The 21,887-nt window shown below is 37.5% G+C and overlaps 4 protein-coding genes across 20 annotated transcripts in view; 1 reads left to right on the top strand and 3 right to left on the bottom strand.

Moving 5' to 3' along the window:
- Positions 1–701: 701 nt before the first annotated feature.
- LOC119071323 (ankyrin repeat and SAM domain-containing protein 6-like) lies at positions 702–1,932 on the bottom strand. The gene is made up of 4 exons (XM_037176208.1): positions 1,720–1,932; positions 1,254–1,512; positions 1,030–1,177; positions 702–948 (listed from the first exon to the last, which is right to left on the bottom strand). Exons 1-4 carry the CDS (start codon positions 1,739–1,741, stop codon positions 826–828), a joined length of 552 nt encoding a protein of 183 aa, XP_037032103.1. The 5' UTR covers positions 1,742–1,932; the 3' UTR covers positions 702–825.
- Positions 1,933–3,372: 1,440 nt separating this feature from the next.
- LOC119071314 lies at positions 3,373–20,724 on the top strand. 3 transcript variants are annotated; one of them, XM_037176195.1, is made up of 4 exons: positions 3,374–3,665; positions 3,733–3,957; positions 4,010–4,405; positions 20,708–20,724. In XM_037176195.1, exons 1-3 carry the CDS (start codon positions 3,657–3,659, stop codon positions 4,400–4,402), a joined length of 627 nt encoding a protein of 208 aa, XP_037032090.1. In that variant the 5' UTR covers positions 3,374–3,656; the 3' UTR covers positions 4,403–4,405; positions 20,708–20,724. The 3 variants fall into 3 exon arrangements, with proteins under 3 accessions (XP_037032091.1, XP_037032090.1, XP_037032089.1); XM_037176196.1 differs by lacking the exon at positions 20,708–20,724 and having other exon boundaries at positions 3,373–3,665; positions 4,016–4,549; XM_037176194.1 differs by lacking the exon at positions 20,708–20,724 and having other exon boundaries at positions 3,376–3,665; positions 4,010–4,549.
- Positions 6,215–8,053, bottom strand: LOC119071196. The gene has a single exon (XM_037175982.1). The coding sequence runs from the start codon at positions 7,948–7,950 to the stop codon at positions 6,310–6,312; it is 1,641 nt and encodes a 546-aa protein (XP_037031877.1). The 5' UTR covers positions 7,951–8,053; the 3' UTR covers positions 6,215–6,309.
- The window catches only part of LOC119071125 (disco-interacting protein 2), a 78,269-nt gene continuing 70,704 nt past the window's right edge, over positions 14,323–21,887 (bottom strand). For 13 of the 15 annotated variants that reach the window (XM_037175787.1, XM_037175788.1, XM_037175789.1 and 10 more), the window contains 11 exons: positions 20,569–21,842; positions 20,258–20,506; positions 20,072–20,194; positions 17,261–17,421; positions 17,108–17,189; positions 16,572–17,046; positions 16,040–16,500; positions 15,863–15,976; positions 15,210–15,796; positions 15,058–15,109; positions 14,323–14,994 (listed from right to left, as the gene is read on the bottom strand). In XM_037175787.1, coding sequence (XP_037031682.1) covers positions 14,891–14,994; positions 15,058–15,109; positions 15,210–15,796; positions 15,863–15,976; positions 16,040–16,500; positions 16,572–17,046; positions 17,108–17,189; positions 17,261–17,421; positions 20,072–20,194; positions 20,258–20,506; positions 20,569–21,842 — 3,682 coding nt within the window. In that variant the 3' untranslated portion in view covers positions 14,323–14,890. The remainder of the gene's footprint in view (positions 14,995–15,057; positions 15,110–15,209; positions 15,797–15,862; positions 15,977–16,039; positions 16,501–16,571; positions 17,047–17,107; positions 17,190–17,260; positions 17,422–20,071; positions 20,195–20,257; positions 20,507–20,568; positions 21,843–21,887) is intronic. The other 2 variants (XM_037175791.1, XM_037175779.1) reach the window with 1 other exon arrangement.

The following is a 21,887-nucleotide window of genomic DNA, read 5'->3' as shown; positions in this document are numbered from 1 at the left end:
AATGGACAGATGAAAATATTAAAGAATGGAATAGGTCAGATATCCCATCACCTGAAACTAGATTTGACCTGATCTCACCTGAATTTCATAATTTCAAAAATCTGACCTGATCTGAATTCATCAGGCCCGATTCGATCTGAAAAAATCTTGATTTGAAAAATCAGGCAACTTGAAGGTCTGATTAACCTTTTTCAGTTACAGATTTCAAGTCGATTCAGGTCAGGTCAAAATGGTAAAATCAGGTTTCAGGTAGAGTTCAAGTGGGGACAATCTGAAATCAGATTTCATGTCGACCTGACGATCTGTATAGTCCGAACCTTAGAAAATATTGTATTTTGAGGAGTTAGGCTGCTTATTTCGATACTCAGATAAATCCTTTTTCACTAGTGTTGTCTACAAGAACTTTAGTTTTGATATTTCACTGAATTCAGCATATTAGTTAGGTCTCCATCGATGACTTCAAGGGAAGTAATATCTCTGGCTTAGTATTCTCTTATGTGTTAAAACTAAGTAGAGTAGAAGACAGGAAGGGAGGTAGTAGCATATCAGGAATCAAACGAGAGCAATCCATGAGATTGAGTCAATCTCAACAAAATCGTGCAATATCATGCAGTCAAAAGATGCCAATTTTTGTCTCGATCGAAAGTACTTCTTCTCCAAAGTCCAACTCACTTGCAGATTCTCACAAAAAATACGAAAAATAAAATCGAAAGCCTTTAATTAGACATAAAAAAAATTGCATCAGGCACAGCCTTCGTCTATAATAATACAAGGTAAAGTGAACCCTCCAAAGTAAATAAAATCAATAAAAGTGACGGTATAAGTTTAATTGAGCATGCTATTTAACTTTTCAATGGCGCCAGTGAAGAGCTCACGATGACATGTATCCTCAACGCCAATCTCTTCAAGGTCCCCATCCGTCAACAGCAGGAAAGCCATCAAATCAATCTGTAAGAAATTCACAAAATGCTACGTTCAGCGCAAAAAGAAGAGAGAAAGGAAAAATCGAAGAAGACCTCTCGCACATACCTCTTCTGTTTCAAACAATGATTTGTACTGCTTCATTCCGATTTCATCTAGAACCGAACTGATATTCAAATGACGATTGTTGATGTTCGAAGCGTTAAAACTGTCCGGCTGATCGTCATCCAAATCGCACGATATCTGATCACCGCATCTGTAAAGAAGACAACGAACCAAATTCAGTCCATGCAGTTTTGCAGACATATTTGTTTCAGTTGATTTTCAATTACTTGCTGAGGGAATTGTTGGAGCCGATGGTTGAGTTTGGCGAAACTACAATTCGATTAGCCGAATTCGGAATGTAATCAATGGGTGATATATCGGGCGGTGAAAGCTCTAAGAAACTTGGAGTATAGTTACGCCGTGACTTCAAAACGGATGGAGTTGTACTTTTCGACGCTTCCAGGCAACGATTGATTGCAGCTGGAGAAAAGTCGAATGAGGACTGTTGACTCATTGGCGGAATGGGAGTCAACGGTGAATGAATGCCTGAAAAATTAAAATTTTACTTAGCCACAAGACGACTTTAAAACCAAACATTTTGGTAATTTAATTCAATGTTTTGCCACTAATTCGACAATATCCATGAAGGACAGACACGTTGCATTTTATTCAACAACGGTTAAATAAAATGGCGATGACAAAAATGGATTTTTGTTGAACCGAAAAACGACTATTAATGGAGCTAATGCTTACTACGGAGACGTGGATGATACATTGCGATTAAAATTGAGATAAACTTTTTCTATTAATAAATTAATTGGAACACAAATTTGACAAAAAAAAAGACTTTTAGACAAAAATCAACTTCACTTTTTTGCAAATTACTTTCGTTCTACGCAAGTGATTACACATAAATGGCTCGATTTTACTTAAATGTGTATTCCATTTCGCTACGCCAACACAGACAAAGTTTTAGTACTGGAGGGGAGTATGCAGGTCTGCATATCCAATCAATTGCCATGTTTAAAGCTCCCTTTTGTGCTCCCTCATCGATATTTTTTTTTCAAAAATGAGTACGAACTTATTCTAATGTATAAACACTTTGCCTATCGATGAATTCCCACAAATTTTGTCAGCAGGTATGCAGTTTCATCTCTGCTAATGGCTCATTCTCATTATGAAGATGATACAATACAGTCGGGGACTTTTAAATAAGTGACGCATTTTGTTTCAGCTGTTTTTCAGACCTTAGCCTTTAGTTCGGGTTGCAGACTCCAAGCACATCAAAAACAATTATTTTCCCAACACAGGTGAGAAAATAGTCATTCAGTATCCTTTGTTGTGAAAAACGTTGGAAATTGCAATTTCTCTAGTGACTAGAACTTAGGGAGAGACGAAAATTTAGGTTCATTTCGAGGGTATTGTTTTGCTTGCGAATAATCTTCGTGAACCTTTGAGACTCCAAGGAATCACTTCAACTCACTTCAATTTCAAGCAAAAGTGGTCGTAGTCGACAACTGCCAAATAGTGTACTAATTTTTATGAAAACAACGCGCTTCAAGTATGAGAGGTACTCTAAATAGAAACAGTGTATCATACAAACGTAAAACCCCGTAAAAACATTTTCATTTAAAATAAATTGATGAAATTGTGTGACACACTGTCAAGTTGCCAGTACCTTATTAAGAGTACCACTCACGATGGAAGTGCGTTGGTGTGATACATCTAATGAACAGTCGTCGACGAAGCGAGGAAAGCCGGGAAAGAATGGACGGAAGTCAAGGCGCTCGCACCAAAGCACGGCAGAGTAAAATAAACCAGGCAGGAGCGGTTCATTTTCGAAACGTCAAATAAGGGACCTAATACACGGGATGAAAATGAACTCAAATGAACACTGACATAAATTGAAATTTTTTTTTCGAAAAATATCAAGGGCTACTAGATTATTCAGGTCCCTAGTCAAACAAGCGCTCCAGCCTGGTTAACTTTACTCTGTCGTAACCAAAGCGAATTCGATGGCGACAATTTGTAAACTCTCTATGGTCATTCGAGAAGTAAGCAGTCAAATGATGATCAAATTACCTGTCACATACGGCTGTTCATCTGTTATCGATAACGACGACAAAAATAGTGACAAGCTCTGGGTAATATGGTCCGTTATATAGTAAAATGTATGTTAAAACAATTGAAGTACAAGATTTGAAATCAACAGATTAAAAATAACTTGATCGATGGAAGTAATAAACCCGATAATAATACTGGTCAGATGATTGCCGTCTCTAACAGGTGATAGAAGCTCAAATCTATATTTACTGTCGATGTCGATAAAAGCGACACAGTGAAATTCATCTCTCTGGTCCCTTTCATAGAAGATACCATTTTAAAATGAAAAGTAGAATCACACTGTGATAACACTGTTTGGCGCTTTACTTTGCGTTTTCAGCGAACAAGATATAAAGTTTCCGGGCCGTGTTTGTGTCAATTATTAAAATTAGAATCGAATTTTCTTTGATTTAAATTGAAACATTTTCTCGAAACAAGAATCCTATCAGATAGTTAAGGAAACGCGTCACATTGACGATAAAATAGTTTAACTGTTGAAATATACGCTAAGGCGGTTGAAGGAGCAAGTAAATATTGTCTCTAACCTCAAACCATAGAACCTCATTGATAATAAACACGATTCTACGATGTTCCAAGTAATTTCGATTTTCCTTTCAATAATTTCAAATTTCACCGAATCGACCAAATGTGATTTTTTTGCAGCAAATTCTTAAATTGTCAAACGGCAAGATTAGAAAGGAAGCAAAGCCATCTCAATCTGCAGAAATCAAAAGGACGAAGCGAAAACAGTCGACCGATGGTAATGTTGTCATCAGTGCAGACGAATCGAAATCGAAAAGGATGAAACTAATTCAAGTCAAGAAAATTAATGGTAAAGGACGTCCCAAAAAGGCAATCAATGCATCTGATTGGCCTAACCATAATGAGGTAAAAAAAAATTGTCGAGATCAATGACAAAGTCAATCGTCACAGCATACAGTTTCAGGTCACACATCACGCGTCACCGAAAATATGGGACATGTTTGAAAGATTCCAAAACTTTGCACAACGAAGAGTTTTGAAGAGACACCCATCTGGTCTGTTGGAAACCAGTGTCGACGAGACTACGCAGAAACATCCAAAATCAAAGAATCAATTGGATAACGACCAGAATATGAAACGGAGCAGTGAACGAACTTCTAACCAGTCAAGCGAACCGTTTCCAGTGAGTGATGATAAAAATGAATCATCGATTGGTGGCGACAGGAAGAGAAGGTGTGTTGAAATAAGTGACTATGAGGACGAGCTGAAGTGTCCTGGCCAAAGGGTACCACAACCAGCTAGTGCCTTTAAGCCGAAATGTTTGAATTTTGACAATGTTGAGGATTCATAAGTTAGATGTTTGTGAACGTAATTTCAAGTTAGCAGTGCTCTAGTATAGGCGAAAAGGAGAATAATTGGTCATGCCATGAGTGACATATTAATGTAAATTTTACCAGGCTACGGCTGTTTTATGACAATAAATTTCATTTTGCATTTACCATGGATTGGGCGGTCTTTTACTTGGTCGTTTTTACTTGCAACATACCTGAGAGAAAGCATTTGATGACTTAGGATTTAGTGTTCTAATTGGTTCTTTAAATGGTTTGATAATACAGACGTAGCAACGTTGCTTGGACAACTACTTTCGAAGTAAGTTGAGTGTAAATTCCACAAATTTTTTGTAATCTGAAGGTTCTTTGTTGAAAATTGTTGTAAAAGGTTATTCATCGTTTCATCGTCTAATGATCAGCAAACAAAGATGCTAACCCCCAACCGTATACCACCGCAAAGATCTGAAAGAACTGGTTAAGACATTTTTTAAGGCGGCTGAATAGAAGGCAAGTGTCCAGAACTAATAGCTAGCAATTTAAAACTGTTTCAAATTGATCAAACTAAAGAACAAAAAACCAGGTATTTGAGGACTTCGAGAAACTGACAATTTTTGTCTTCTTATCGATTTAGGATTGTGTATGTGATCAGGTCCATTGGTCTTACGATGATACGACGCACTCAAATTTCGTGAATTTTTTAATGGAAAAGTGCTATTACTACCTAGGCTAACTCTATATGCTGAGTACCGAGGACCCGACCTATCTGAAGAAAATATAAAAATGCTGTTCAGCCTTCAGTGAGCGCTTGCGCACCTGCGTACTTTCAATTAAACAGCCTCGATGAAGCGGGTAACAGTGGCAGAGTCGTTTTGTCGTTGCGTCATATTGCGACAAAGTGGTTCAACGAAAAAGTGACAGTTGTGAAAATTCTAAATTAGATTTTTTTGTTTTGATGTGGTTGATTGTGATGATTTTTCGTTTTGTGTGTGAAAAAGTGTGCAAAATTATGATTTTATCATATTAATAATTGATTAATAATGTGCCACCCGTGACAGTGTTCTCATAAATAATAAAATCGGTGTTCAATGTTTTCAAAAACGAAAAATTCCATGGCCAATGTTCTCGTTCTCATAAACATTAAAATTGGTTTTATGTGAATAGATCCAAAGAATTTGTTACGTTGAGATATGAACCTAGGATAGCACCCCAACGACCTGATTCATTTCATATGATCCCGTCGGTCTAGATTCTAGATCTGAGATTTTTTCTGATTCAGTTTATGTGAAGAGATTTTCTCTGATTAAATTCCTGTGATCAATCAATTAAAGGCCTCAACCCAACATGATTTTAATTAGACTTTCTTGTTTCAGGCCAGGTTTGACCTGTTGCGAGCATTAATTATGAAAATATTTATTATTTCTTGTGTTCAATCAATTCAAATCGAATTCTTGAAAATTAACATTCAAAAATGTTGCGCTAAAAAATCCAAATTTTACGACAGATCCACTTTGTCGCATTTTCTCATGTCGCATATTTCTGTCTCTGCCACTGTTACCCGCTTCATCGAGGCTGTTTACTTTCAATGTCTCAAAACTAACTCTTTTACCAATTCAATTCATTCAATCGAGAAGGAGCTAAAGTACGCTGAGGAACTTTTCCATAAATAAATAAAAGTTTGATTTCAGGTAGCTGATGTCGACGACACTAAATCTTCAGAGGCTCAATAGTTCATTTAGCTGTATATTATAAGAAGAACCACCGAGGAACCATGTCCTTTATAAAAGGCTTGGAGAACACATAATGTGAGAAATTAAACGAAACAAGATGCTGAGGAGATTCTTTAGTCTTTATTGATTAAAAAAACGAAATTTAAAAAATAAAAGTCGAAAAACTAAAGAAAATACAAGGAGAAAAACGGAAATTCTAATCAAAATATATTCAAAAGTTTTGGAAACTTTACATTATACTCCATTAATTCGCCATCAACTTTAACACAACTACAATCTGGATGTTCGCTTTGGATTTCAAGCAATTGGCTTAACTGTTCAATTTGATCCTCATCCAGCTTGTGTATCGCACCTTGAATGATACAAACGAACGTGTAGCACGGATCGTTCAATTCTTGTGGAAAACGTCTTATGTTACGTCTGTCAACATCTTCCATATTACCCCAGTCAATGAGCAAAAATTTCGAGCCACAGTTCATGGCTCGGTACCATTCACCTTCAACCTGAACCAGACACAGTTCGTCTGGTTCGGGTTCATAAACTTCATGGATAACATTACCAAATTGGTTGACCTTATTATATAAAGCGTCTAATTGAAACACTTTGCTGGCAGCAATAGCACTAACATATCCCGAACGAATTGAACTATTATCCAAAATTATCAGGGCAGCAACTTCGGGTAAAGTTTCGGTGGCTAGGTCTTTCAACGATATCGGCTTTTCTGATGTCTTTGTTGAATGGACGTTTCCTGCAATCGAAGTGGTTTCCACTGCGGCAGCACGATTGTTCGGTTCATCTTTTAAAGTTAATGTTTCCATGGATAATCCACTGTCTATTTCCACCGGTGTAGCATTTTTGTCGACAGTCGAGTCGTTTCCATTAAATTGGTTGGACTGATTTCCTAAAATTAGTGTTTCTATCGGAAATCCACTGTCCTTTGCAATCAGTCTCAATTCTCCGCATGACTTCCAGTCGTTTCCGTCAAATTGTATCTTGAACACAGTTTCGTTCTTCAAGAAATCAAATAATTTTTTGAATTGAATTGGCCTCACTTTCCTCGGGATTTGATCCAATGTAATAAGGAAGTTGTATCGTTCACGACTTTTTAATTCGTCACTCAGTTGCCGCATGTCGCGGAAAGATTTATTAACTTTTCTGCCTGTGTCAACTAGACCGACTTCGATTATTTCCTCTGACTCGACATTCAAAACAAGGGCACGAAGAAATTTCCCATCATACAGCACCAAAACAACATCATTTTTTTGTGGCACGGACAGCAATTTAATTCCTTTCCTACCGTAATCATCAAAGGCTTTTGCATTCTTTTTATATTCATTGCCACTGCTACAGGTGCGTATGTAAAAAACATTCGCATGTCGTACGTGAGTTATTACGACGTCATCGTTGTTTTTTGGATAACCACCAAAATTGAAAACTGCAGGCTGTGAAGACCGGATACTTTCTTCATCTTGATTGCGAACGTTTTCAGTACGTTCGGAATGTCGAGATTCAGCTACTTGAAGACTATTTTCTGATGAGCTCGATTGCACCAGCTCAGAACGATATTCACCACTTCGTAGATTTTGCACCACTCTCCAGTTATCACTTTGAAATTTTGGACTGTTGTTGGATTGTTGACCATTGAATGGTGTTGATTTCATAATCAGTTCAGGCATCTCAAAGCAATAGTATTTGTGCTCACGCCAATCAACAGTTTGACACGCTTTGGAGCAATAAAATTCACCGCATCGGCTACATGTGTTGTAACACTCTTTCTTGCAAACAAAACACTCATGCTCATGTCCCTTTCGTTGTAATTCCTTATCACTCCTAGCAGCCATAATCAAGCACTGAGGATACACGAATATGCAAAAAAAGTTCGTAAAAGCAACAAATGTCAATAAACATCAACACAATTAACAATTCGTAAATGTCACTCTATACCGCTTCTTTTGAATTTTGTGAATATTTTGTGAATGATTCTGTAATTCATGACGAATTTTATACAGCTTCTTTCAGTGCTGTACCGTTTATATTACACTGAAAGTTGTAGTTATATTTAACGGCTATTCATGTTATCGATAACGACAACAATGGCTATTGGATCACAAGGGACGAAAAAAAATTCAACCGTGCGAAGTTTGCAACCCGTAGCCGAAGGCCGAAATTTTTTTTTATGCCAAATACTGCGAAAGTTTGTATTTTCGGTCCTCAAATGGTGACCGAAAGTAAAAAAATTCAGGTCTTGGGCCGAAAGTAAATGTCACTGTCATCATTTTACTTTCGCCCCGTGGGCTTGCGTATTTGCGGGCCGAAAGTAAATGTCACTGTCATCATTTTACTTTCGGTCCTCATATGTCTCGAAAACACATGTTCACTTGATTGAAAGTACGCATTGAGTGTAGTGTTGTGCTGACGATAGCCAAATGTTTTGTGAGCAAGTGAATGTATGTTTACAGTAATTTCATTTGTTAAATTGTTTTTATTTTTATACCAGGGTGCTGCCGCCCCCTGGACCCCCGCGCTTTTCGGCATTTTGGTGTTTCTACAGCAAATTTTGTTGATAACTCAACAGTTTAATTAAAATTATGTTTTGTTTCGGACCGAAAATACAAATCTTCCGCAGTATTTGGCATAAAAAATAGTGTGCATCACTCGGGGCAAAAGTAAAAAAATTCAAATCGTGTGATTGCCGCCCTTGCCTGCGGCGCGGGCTGCAAACTTCACACGTTTGAATTTTTTTACTTTCGCCCCCTGTTATGCAAATAACTATTTCATGTGTAGGGGCCGAAAATGAGGGAGTTTTGAGATTTTTCTCTGGTTTTCGACCCCTTACATGAAATTTTTTTGAGTAAATATCTGTTTTGGACGATTGATTTTAGGCACTTTCGCACTTCGTTCGGGCTACAACTCGCGAAATTGCCTGAAAACAATCGTCCAAAACAGATACACAAATAACTATTTCATACCTAGGACCCGAAAAGTGCGACTTCGCCTTCGGCTCTGTCTGGAAACTTCTCACACGCTAAAAAAGACTTTTAGTCCTAGGTACGAAATGTACTATTTTTATTAGTTCGTCAATAAAAAGCAACTCTTCGCAACTTGTTCAACTCATAAATAATTGAAATGAAAATTTGGTGTATAATCCACAACTTCATCTAGCTGGGATGATGCTCTAACCAACTGAGCTACCACTCACACTTTCCATTTAAATTTTTGGAAAGTTTGACTACGCTGTAACCACAGGACCTGCATGTCAGACATATCACATTTAAACTTTATGTCTCAAATAATTTGAAAAAATATTTGCCTAACAAGAAAACAACACAATCTACGTAGAGTTTCTGTTGTTTGTCCATGGAGGCTATTATTTAATCCAAATAGATGCGTTTCCACCAAGAAGGAACATTTCCAACAACTCCATAGACAGACACTTAAGTAACCCAATTGCCCATGTTATCGTTATAAGTATAGTAGCCCAAGTAAAATTGCAAAATCGCACTGCCAGTGGTCAAAATTTTGATCTAGTAACCCAAGCGACGTTGCGTAAGGCAATTAATTTGCTTATCTGACAAATCTGACGAAGTATCATACGAAATAAAGTAGCATTTTGTGAAGTAAATTTGCTTATCTGACGAAAAATGGGTAATGCGCATGGAGGAGGATCTGAACCGTTTCGACGCGAAACTATCGAGTCTGCTAGCTATCACTCAAGAAATGTGCAATCAAACTCCGGCAGTGGCAGTAGCGGTCTTACAGGAAAACATGACGGCGTTGTGGTTAGCACCAAAGAAGGAAACAGTTATTTGATTCACCATCCGGGAGGGAATCAACTCGCTACCGTTACAAGTGCCTCAAATATGAGTAAAAATTGGACAAAGTCACATGATATTCCAGTCAAAGGCGACAAAACGGTTCAAGAAGTTTTTAATGCCGCCAGTGGTCGTACAACGAACCCAGTTGTAAATTATATCACCGCTGGAACATGCATTGGAACATCAAAAAGTGCTGAAAAAGCATTGAAGAAATGAATATTTTAGTTACTCAACGGTATTCAATGCGCATTTGTAGTCATAACAGTAGTTGAATATAAATCACTGAAAAAGAACGAAAAATGTTTTTTGATTTGCGCGTTTCCTGGAATACAGAACTGTAGGTGATATGTTAGGTAAGCTATAAGAAAACCTTTAATTGTAAAGCAACACAAAATAACGCACCCTGACGAAGCTCATGATAAGTTTCTCTTAGAATTTTTCAAGTGGACCCCTTTTTATTGAAAATAAGCAAAGCACTGTCAGTGCGTTGAAATAAGCAATTAGGCCACGTTCCAATATAAATGTGGAACGTAGAAGTTCTTTATGGATATTCCCTGAACGGAGCTCTAAAAGGCACCATAACCTGCCAACAAGACAGTTTAAAATAAAATGTTGGGTGCGTAATGGTGCGTAATCGATCGAGGCTTATCGACAGTTGTTTGAACAGAAATTTGGATTGAGCTTGAAGAATATTTTCAAATTATTGGTGTCGAAACCACGAATTGCTAACGAACAGTTTTTTTTAAATTTATGTTTCAAGAATATGCCTGAACGTGAACGAAAATTCTTCAATAAGTGTGCAGACTTGAGCAGTTTTTTGTTTGTTTGTTAGATGAACTGAAGTCCTTGTTGGCGTATCGATTCTAAATTGCCGTACATTTCTTAATAGCGGGCTCAGTATGAGTGCTGCCGTAAAATAATGGTTTTTGGTTTTACTTACTAAACGAAAACGTGTCAATTAAATCTTCTCTTGAGATAGCCTTGGATGGTAGTGGTAACGCCTTAATCGTGCATTTTTACGATATTTCAAGTATTTTTTTTGCAATTTCAAAAGATGTTCAAGAGTTTTTATGACGATTTTCAACAAATTTAAGCCGTCCCACGGTTGACCGGCTGGTAAAATCACTGAATTACATGTAGACACAAAATGGGTTGACTTGAACTGTAGTAAAACACGGAATCGAGAGATAAGATAATCGTTCTAATATTTCAGATAAGATTAGGGGTTGCTCAAAGTACGATGTTTTAAATTCATTGATAGTTCTTTTTCATACCTTGGGCATACATTTCAGAATGTTTCTCGAAATTTAGGCACTCGGCATAAAAAGCGGATCTCTCTTCTTATGAGTGCTTTCGTTGTGATATGAAAATGTTTCTTTTAACGCTAATATGCCTGTATCAAAATAATGATGTCCTTGAACGTCGGGTATGAAAATAACGTCCAATATGAAAAATAGTATTCGTACCACGGACTAAAAGTCTTTTTTAGCGTATTCGATTTTAGACATCGCCTTCGGCTCTGCCTGGAATTGTTTTCATTCTAATATTTGCTACGCGACAGGAGTTTGGAAAACCGTTTGCTCCCACTTGATCATATCGTTTTTCCAAACTCCTGTCACGCAGCAAAAACTAATTACTGTTCCGGAGCGCTGAGATTACGCGCTATACGCTAACACTTTATTTGACTAAAATTCTTCGAGAAAATTGTAATAATTTTTCTCTTGATATTACTAACATTGGATCTGTTTTAACGACATAAATATTCGCGACGTAGCGAAGCGTTTTTGTATTGATAAGGTAAAAGAATAGTAGACGATAAAAAATGATTGCCGTAGTACCGTTCCAGATGATGTTCCAGCAGTTGGGCTCTCAGAAAGAAGGAAAAAATCTACATTTTGGCACCAACTTTTTTTCCAAGACTTCTGTAGGCTTGCAGCACAAAAGTACTGGGTTCATTTATGTGTGGAACGATAGTGGGTGAGGCCAGCTACAACACCCCATACTCAGTTCCGTGGAACATCGAAGCTGCAGAGAAGGCGGACTCTCCGAACATTCACTACATTTTTAGTCGTAACTCTCGTGGATCTACTAGCTCCAAGCGGTGCGTGAACTCTACCTGTAGGTCTTCCCAAGGCTGACATTCGTACAACATTACAACAATTTAAAATAATTTTTTCTTGAGTTATTGTCGAAAAACTGTTTTCGGTACCCTCTGACATGTCTTCTTTTTAAACGCTTTTCACAGAAAACAATTTTTTTTAGAAAAAGTCAAAGATACCTCGAAAGATACGTGTTTCCTAGAATTGAAAGACGAATCCAACGAGCTATCACTCATTAAAATCGGAGACCGCTTGTTCTCCAATCGCCTGAAGATTTGGCGATATCACTCTTAAGATTTGTTATGAGCAAAATGTGTGATTGAAATGACAGATTTGATTGTCAAACATAGAACAGCTTTAATCGCTATATTGGGCTGGTTGAAGAGGACCCTAAGTTTGTTATAGATAAGGGTTGAAGAAGAAACTTAGGAGACGAGCAGTTCAGAAAAGAGATCCAAAATTTTTTCAATTTTTCTCATTTTTTATTTATTTTTCAAATATAATCAGAATTACTAATTTTAATTATTATTTTCTTATATAAATTGTCATAATAATCATATAGAATTATAAATATTGTGTGAAATACGTTTATTTTACTCAAATTCTTTCAAAAAAAAAGTTTTCTCTCCGTCTGTTCTCCTTCTACTTTTTTTTGTTTGCATTTTTTGTTTACGAATAAATCTATGTATTTTCCTACTCTAAATTCAAATTTAATTCAATTTATAATAATAATAACGATTACGAACTAACATTATTACGTTTTTCATTCTTCCCTCCATGTTCTTTCAATTTATTTTATTAATTTTAACATTTCCCGTTTATGTTCTTGCTTTAATCGCTTTCGGAAAGCTAAAAACTAATTTCACTCCTCTATAATTCGTTCAAAACAAAATAATTCACAATTGAAAAGAAAAAAAAAAGTTTTCACGACAAAATGAAAACAGAAATTTTGTGTGAAAATGACACATTCAATCAGATTTTGTGCACACCATACATGAATAATATATTTACTTGGATTATACGAACACAGATGAAATTCATTTTTTTTTTCTAATTTATTTTTTGTTTGTTTCGAAAACCGTCAATTACTAAAATCCAATTTATCTTTGTTAAATTTTCTTAAATGCCTCTCGTCAGAAGAGGTCCAGAGATAACGAAAAACTAAACTCAAATTTTATGTGTGATGCGGTAGTCTTTGCATTTAATTAACTAAACAATTCTGTTTGTTTGTTTTGAAACTTAAGAGCTAAAAATTAAATAATAAAATTAACATAATGATTGTGGTAGACTAGAATAAATAATTTTTTACAGACAGCTATGTCATCTGTTATCCACAGTGACGACAAAAGATTAGAGCTGAACTCTGGCTAATGTGGACACTAACAGACGGCATGTTTAAAAATAATGAATCAAATCAAATACTTTGATCAATCGAAGTAGTAGACTCGTAATATACACTGATTGTTATATGCTTGCCGTCTGAGAGTTTAAATAAACGAAAGTCCAATAAAAAGCTGACAATGAAAGGACTAACCTTTTTAGCTTGGACACACCGCTTTTAGAAAGGCTCTGATTTCCTTATCAATTAAACCAACGTTTTTACATCATTACGAAGCAGGGCCTACTTTTTAGAAACTTTTAGAGAAAATCGAGAAATTCAAGAAACTTCGAGAAATTCAAGAAACTTCGAGAAATATTTCTTGAATTTCTCAAAGTTTCTTGAATTTCTCGAATTCGAGAAATTTCAAGAAATTCCAGAAAATTCAAGAAATTTGGGAAACTACGAGAAATTCAAGAAATTTCAAGAAACAAATTTCTCGAGTTTCTTGAAGTTTCTCGAATTTCTCGAATTCGAGAAATTTTAAGAAATTCGAGAAAATTCGAGAAATTTCAAGAAATTCAAGAAATTTGTTTCCAAAAAGTAGGCCTTGTTACGAAGTCAGAAGCTGGACAGAAGAAGTTTCAACTTTCGATAAAACTGACTTAGGAAAGTAGCTACATAAGAAAAGACTGAATTAAATGCCACGTCAGGCTACAAAACGTTTAAAGAAAAATTACGTCTCCACTTTAAGGCCTTTATTCGAACCTATAACAAATTGTGTCTGCGAGATCAAAGTGGAACAGCTGTTATTCATAGCAACGACAAACATAGCCGACAACCTACGGTCAATGTGATCTTTTAGTAAAATAAATGTTGAAACAAATGACGTAACAGATTTTGATAGATTTTCCTGGCGATGTTTCGAACAACAGAGGCAAGAGATTTTATGATAAAGTCGTGATACGCTAGCCGTTTCTAAAATATGAATCCCGCATGCAAATCAAATGCATTGACATTCCGATATTGCCAGTTTTTGAGCAACAAATCTATACAATTACTGGTACAAATTTAACATGAAAATTAAGAGAAAGTCAACCTATGCTTGTATTTTATCTTGTCCAGAGTTGCAGAGAGCCATGAGAAAATGATTGACAAGAGATCGACCGTTTTGAACATTTAATTCTTTCTATGCATAAAACGTTACGTACATTCTTGACCAACTGCTTAGAGTCCGAGTACATTTTGTACTGTCCTCCACATAACTCGATTGGTTTAAAAATTTCAGAATTATTTTCGTTCTTCATACAAACCGAACAAACGCTCGTCTATTAGCTCTTGCGCGACATCACCATACGCATGGCACGTAAGTAGATTCCAAAAAAACAAATTCAAATAAATTTCAATAAATTACACCTTTGTGTACATCTACAATAATCGTTTGTCGTGGTTAATACGTTGAGAAAACAGTGACACCGCAATATCCTTACATTCCTTGCGATAAAAAAAAATTGCTTGCCAATAAATGTGTGCGCATCAGTTACTATATTTACATGTTATAAGCAACGTATATTGGATCCAATTGGTCGGCCAAAAATCCATCACGTAAATGCATTCGTTGCTTTTCACCACGGCTATTTATTGGCACAACACCTATAACACGAGAATGGTGTAAGTTTTCGCCCTTTTTTTTACTAAATTAACAACCACACTTACCGGGATCAACAACGACAACAACTCCAACGATCAATTGGTGTTCCTCCAATACCTACGAAGTGAAGAAAGGGTTTTGTTACATCATTAGATCTCCTGGTAGCCGATAGTTGAAAAAAATTCCATCAAATTTCACTCGAAATTGACATGCTTACCGTATTCGTAACAAGCGGAACCAGATCCAATGCTTCAGATTCGTTACCATCCAATTCGACAACGACAACCAACAAATTGGTCCATGTGAATACTGCACACTCTGCGATTTTCTTATGGCATCGCAGTACCGAATTCTCAATGTCAATCGGATGGTAATTCATGCCACGCAATGTTATCACCTCGTCCAGCGCACCAACAACGTAGACCGCATCATGTAACTCTTGATCGGCCGATGTAGCAGATGGGGCATGCGATTGCAATGTACCCTGAGAGTGCAACGATTCGGTGTCACTGTCTCGACTGGCTATGCTGGGTGTCGTTTCGTCCAATATCGATCCAGCTTGAGAACATTCAGTGCGTCGTAGGAATCCCAAGTAACCGGTGCGAGCATACGTTTCGGTTGTTTGGCCGGTGACGAGTTTAGCATTGAAATGGTCATTGTAATCGGTCTCGTCGCCGTAGATCGTAAAGTATCCGTTAGCGCTGTGAGGAGATTGGACCCAGATCTCGCCCAAATGTGAGTCGCCACAATGTCCTTTCGTTTCGGGATTTGCAATTATTACTTTAACGCCGGGCAAAAGTTTACCTATAAATACGAATGGTAATCGGTTGATGGAAACTCTGAGATTTACAAAAGCCAATAATGACTAACCTGATTCAATTAAACACAGCGAGTTCGGAGCACCACGTTCAACCAAAGCGACTCGATTGTTGCGTAGTGCTCGCAAGTCAACATAAACCTGAGCACTTTCAGCAGAACTAGCACCTAAACGAACAGACAGAACAACAATTTATTTTATTGAACGGTTGGAGCATCAGATGCACTTACCTTGAACACAAATAGCTGGATTAACGCGACAGCCAAACGACGTTGAAACGCAACGAGTATTTAATCCCAATGCTTGGAAGAGCTTGCAAAACTGTTGTGTCAATTGTACGCGAGGTCGTTCTTCCGCTACAACGACACACGTTCTCAAACAAGCCAAATTAACATTTCTCTGCTTCAGCATTTGTATGGAATTGCTCAATGCTTTCGTGCACAGTTCAATCACCCCATACGAACAGAACGTATCACGAACACGGTACTGTGAGAGCGTACTAAGCCATAGACTGGGATTCGCTTCGACTTCATAGGGAGCAATTAGTATTGAGTGATGTCCACTGTAGACGCTAATTAACGTCCACATGGCAAAGCCGAGTCCACAATATGGGTCCAAGCATAATGCTACATGCCGACTAGGATACAGTTCACAAGCTAGTTTCAAACTAGCGCAAACACTCGACAGAGATCTGTAGGGAAGTAGAAAGAAAAAGAAAATTTAATCACCGGTTGTCAGCCGGAACAAAATTCCACTACTGACCTATGAGTCATTGTGACTCCACTTAATCTACCACATGTAGAAACGCTGAAGTCTAGATAAGCAGTTGAGTCGAGTGAACAATTAGCAATTGAAGCCAATTTTCGTTTCGGATTGTCGTCGATATCAAGGATGATTGGCCAGCTTTTCGGATCTATGGAAGCGGCCGCTTCGCGTGATTTTAGCAATTTTATTATGTTCTGTATGGACAAAACGATTCCGCTTTTCGACACATCGACAATCATGCGAACCGTTGGTAATGTTGTGATGAGATTTTGTGGATGCGGTGGTCGTATCGTTATTGGCACGGCACCCAGATATAGACAACCGTAAAATGCACAAATTAAATCTAAGCCAGGAGGGAATATGAGAGCAACATGATCTCCAGGATTTACTTTGCCTCGTTCTTGTAAGAGAGCTGCAATCTTTTCGGAACGTTTGTGTAATTCGGAACAGGTGAGCGTTTTGGCAACAGTTCCTGAAATTTGTTGTAGAAATTGAGAATGACTATGTTGAACGACTGACGACTTGAATTTTACCTTTAGAATTCAACAATGTGTATAAAACATGATCTGGAGATGTATTTGCTCTCCATCGTAATACTCCAGTAATGATTTGATGCTGTAAATAGACAAGGAAAATATCCGACGTGACTGATGTCATTTGAAGCTGATGAAAATGATTTCGCAAACCTTTCTCTCATTATCTTCGGAGAATCCAATGTCTCTTCCATGTGCGACAGCCAATCGATTCCCTTGCACCAAATTGCCAACCATAACTGAAGCTGGACCCACTGATGTGTCTGTAACACATCCAGATGAACTTCCCGATACTTGATGTTGTTGTAGTGCGCCTAGTTTTTGTTTTGTATGTGGTGGTTCATGTTTTTATAGCCGAAATATGACGGACGAATGGTTTTGTGTTTATGACAGAAAAGTAGTTGTGAAGAAGCGGTAGTAGTAGAAGTAGTAGTAGTATTTGGTAGTAGATAGTTGATTAAAGGAGATGAGGAGCGATTGATGATGACACAAGTCGATGATAATTTGCATGATATTTTGTTAGAGATGTATGTAAACGCGTTGTGTGTCAATGTGTTATGTGATGTGTCGGTTTTTAGTATGTTGTGTGAGAGGCAGAGCAGCAACAATTAAAAATTTATGTAAATTTTGCCAATTTTTAATTAAAATTATTGAATTAACCTTTCAGGAACGGCTAATGATCTGTTACAAACAACAACAAAAGGTACGATGACCTATGGTTATCATACATGTGGTATGATTAAACAAACGAATTAAAAGATTTTGTGTCGATCACTAGGTGATACATTCAACAACAATGAAGCAACAGATTTAATGATTATTGCCGTTTCTAAAAGGTTTTTATTCAGAAAACAGAAACATTAATATCGCCACTCTATCTACTACAAAACGTATATCAGCAAATATCGGAAGGTTAGATTGGGGGAAAATGGAAAGGGCAGATTGCGAAGTGGTATGGTATGGTACACGGAATAACAAAAAATTACTGGAATCCCCCTTTTCAGAATTTCAATTGCTTAGTTATGAGAGCAGGAACACATTTTTGGAAAATGCTTTTTCCATATTTTCCCATTCTTCCAAAATTTTTCACATTTTCCAAAATAAAAAAAAATTGAAAAATTTTGAAAATTTAGGAAAATTGGGGAACTCGTTTTCCCAAAAATAGTTCCTAACTGCAGATGGTTTCGTTTCCCCAACTAGAAGCATTAAACAGAATTTCAAATTTTTTCAGTTTATTCCGTGGCGGGACTTTCCTACACGGTCAATGTCGTCAGGAACGATAATATCGTACAAAAAGCGATATTATCGTCCGAAAATTTATCACCCAGAACTGAGTGATAATACCGATTAGGTCGTGATATTGTCGTTCAAGAAAACCAATTAGAGTAGACAAATTTTGCTCAGTCGCACAGACCGAAATTATTCGGAAAATTAAGATTTTCGTCCGAATCTAAAGTTATTAGTGAACGTCAGATGATTCCAATAGACACGGAATGTCCAACACAAAAGGAAACACAAACAATTTTTCTTTTGGACAATGTAGCTTTGCCAAAGAAAAATCGTTTCAGTGTGTTGGACATCTCGTTTCTGTTCGAACCATCTGACGGTCCCTATTTTCCTTTTAAGAATTGTTCGGAAAATTAAGGTTTTCATCAGAATCAGAGTTATTTTCCTCAAAGATTTGTTCGGAAATTTAAGCTTTTCGTCCGAATCAGCGTTGTTTTCTTTTCAAGTTCATCTCTAACTATCGGCACAGTAATATCGTTCTGGACGATCATTTTTAAACAATCTGGACGATATTATCGTCTAGATTGCTTTAGAAAAACTAAATTTGAAACGATATTATCACCCAAGACGATATCATCATTCAAATCAATATTATCGTCCAGGATCGTCGAGCGGATATTTTTATACAGGGCGTTATTATCGTCATAACAATATTTTACATTTTAGACGTTACTATCGTCCTGGGTGATAAATTTTCGAACGATAATAAGTATTGCTCAAAAAACGATATTATCGTTCCTCACAATACAACTGTACAACGTGTACAAATGTCGTCTTTCCAGTTTATTTGACTCGGAAACAGTTAATCATCCGTTATCGACATTGACGACAAAAAAAAAATTCCGCAATAGGACCTGAGAGATTATGATGCGGTATGAACCCAACACAAGGTATAATTTTGAATGAGTTAATGGCGATGATTAATCTTTTACGGATGGCTATACAATATTATGTTATCGTCAATGACGACTTACAAAAGAATCTTTTTAGCTCCAGCTAAAGTCGCCTTATATGTCCAAACGAATGTCAGAACAAGTGACGCGACAAAATGTATTTAAATCCGTCGAAACCACTTAGATGAAACAACTAATTCTATAACTAAAACTATCCGGAATGATATGCATGTCGTCGGTGAATTGTTAAATTGAACAGAGAAAATGATAGCGAAGCACACCTTAAAACCACACGTTAGTGATAAGAAAACAAATTAGATGAGAAAACAAAAATGATCAAGAAACACCGTAGAACCAACATATTTGGAAAGGGTAACAGTTTTGAAGAGAATAGGATGTGGATAGGAATGAAATAGAGAAAGGAGCGCACTGCATCTTACATTGTAAACAAAATGATCAACGAGCGAATTGTTTTTACGATACATCAACTGGGACACAGTTTCGTTAACGCATAAACAACTTTTCGATTAACTTAAATCTCTAAACCTATCTGCATTGACTTGGTAATTCGAATTCTCTGGATGGGTGAATGGAAAATTGATAAGCTAACAATGTCTAGCTCTGCATTTAAAAACTTGTAAACTTTGTGCTTCTATCATCTACTGATAAATTAGAATTACCTGCTGCCAATATGATAGTAATATAGCTAATGTAGCCGAGGCTACTGTTCGCAACTAGATTTCTAACTTTCGATAAAAAGTATATTGAAAAATGACCGATTTACCTTGATGGATCTCTCTCGGTTTCGGCAGATTCGTCACGCAAGTATGTGGACACATCAATACATTGGCTGGATGAAGTGATCCTTCTAAGAATCGTCTTCTTGCTTCACACAAGTGAATGCCACCTGATTAAAATACGATTCGAATTGGCGTAAATTCCCAAATAAAACCGAACTCAGTTCACTGACCTAATGGCGTTTTTGGCAAATGATTTGGCGGAACCAAAGCAAGACAGTAAATTCCAACTTGATGTATCGAATCAACAGCCTGCAAAACTCTAGACATCCATTGGAATGATTCTTCTTCCGAACAGTCAGGTCGTTGTTCTGCTATGACACACACACGTTCATCTCTCAAGACTTTGATGCTGAAGACAGCGATCCGGCCACGATAGATGAAACGCATCGGTTCAACGGCCAACACAGTTGCAATTATATCTGTCAAGGAAGAGATGGCAATTTCGTCACTAAGTCAGGCATAAAATGGAAAATCTACGTACCGTCAGCGTTATGCTTTCTTCCTGTTACAGTCATTAGACCGTCACGCGATCCACAAATAAATACCAATCCACCAGGACCAAGGAAACCGAGTAATCCGCTTCGAACGTACAATTCATCGCTGATTGGTTTACCAACGGATGTTGGATCTTTGGGATCTGGATCGTCCAACAGCGGCTGTATTTTGAATGTGGCATTGGTCATTCCGTCTAGACCGAAATAAACGTTCCCTGTTGCACCAGATGTTACACAAATCTCTCCGACTTGATCGGTTTTGCAGAGCACTGGCACCCCTTCGGATCGAACAACGACCATGTTCGCAGCTGGCATAACTTGACCACAATCTTGAAGCGTTAAAGAAGTTAATGAATCCTCGCTATCCACGCGAACAACGCCGTGAGAAAGAGCTGCCATGGACAAAACACCTCTACCAGTAGCTGCCTGAGTAAATTGTCCGGAAACGCGACCCGGACGACGTAACGATACTGTAAACACTTCAGAACTGCTTGCACAAGGACATATTGCATCAGCCCGTAAACCTTTTTGCGAAAATACACTCAAAAATTGATCACAGCTCGACAACGACCATGGATTCGCGCCATCAGCAACTAGGAGCATTCTCAGTGACGACAGATTTATGTCTTTGTGATCTTTAGTAGCCAACAGTCCCCAATGTAGATCACGACTCTTAACTAGGCAACATGATGCACGATATTTCGTAATCAACTGCATCCATGATGATGGTCTTAATTTCATTAAAGCGTATGGTATAAAGAGAACATGCATTCCATTCAATACACTCGTCAAAACACTATGCCACAGTCCGACTTCTCTTTTAAAGTCCAATACACAAACAACTGTTTCACCTTCTGTGTAATGACAAGCCATGGTCAGGGCTCGGCAATGGTTCATCATAGCTTGACGAGTCACTGTCACACCCATTACGCTGCCATCCTTATCACTGGTGTATTCAATGTAAGCATTGCCTTCTTCATTGATACGAACATTGTTCGTGTTGAAGTCTTTTGGTGGTTTCGGCAAATGTTCCGTAACGAACCACTGCAAGCGCGGCCATCCTTTCAGCTTGGCTATTTCACCGGTCGTACATTTTGGCAATCCTTTCAGACAAGCTTCCGATGTTAAAGCAACTTGAATGCCGCACGAGCTTAATAAGAAACCGACTTGTTGCGGTGGAGAATCCGAACTGGACAGTGGCAGTTCAATAGGTAACGGAACTAGTCCCCGGAACATGCAACCATACCAGGCTGTTATGAAACTGAAAATGGAAATTTGTGAGAAGGTGATCGAAGCTTTGCGTCAT

The sequence above is a fragment of the Bradysia coprophila genome, assembly GCF_014529535.1.
Source record: "Bradysia coprophila strain Holo2 chromosome IV unlocalized genomic scaffold, BU_Bcop_v1 contig_144, whole genome shotgun sequence".
Classification (NCBI taxonomy): domain Eukaryota; kingdom Metazoa; phylum Arthropoda; class Insecta; order Diptera; family Sciaridae; genus Bradysia; species Bradysia coprophila.
This window is presented reverse-complemented; position numbering and strand designations above follow the sequence as displayed.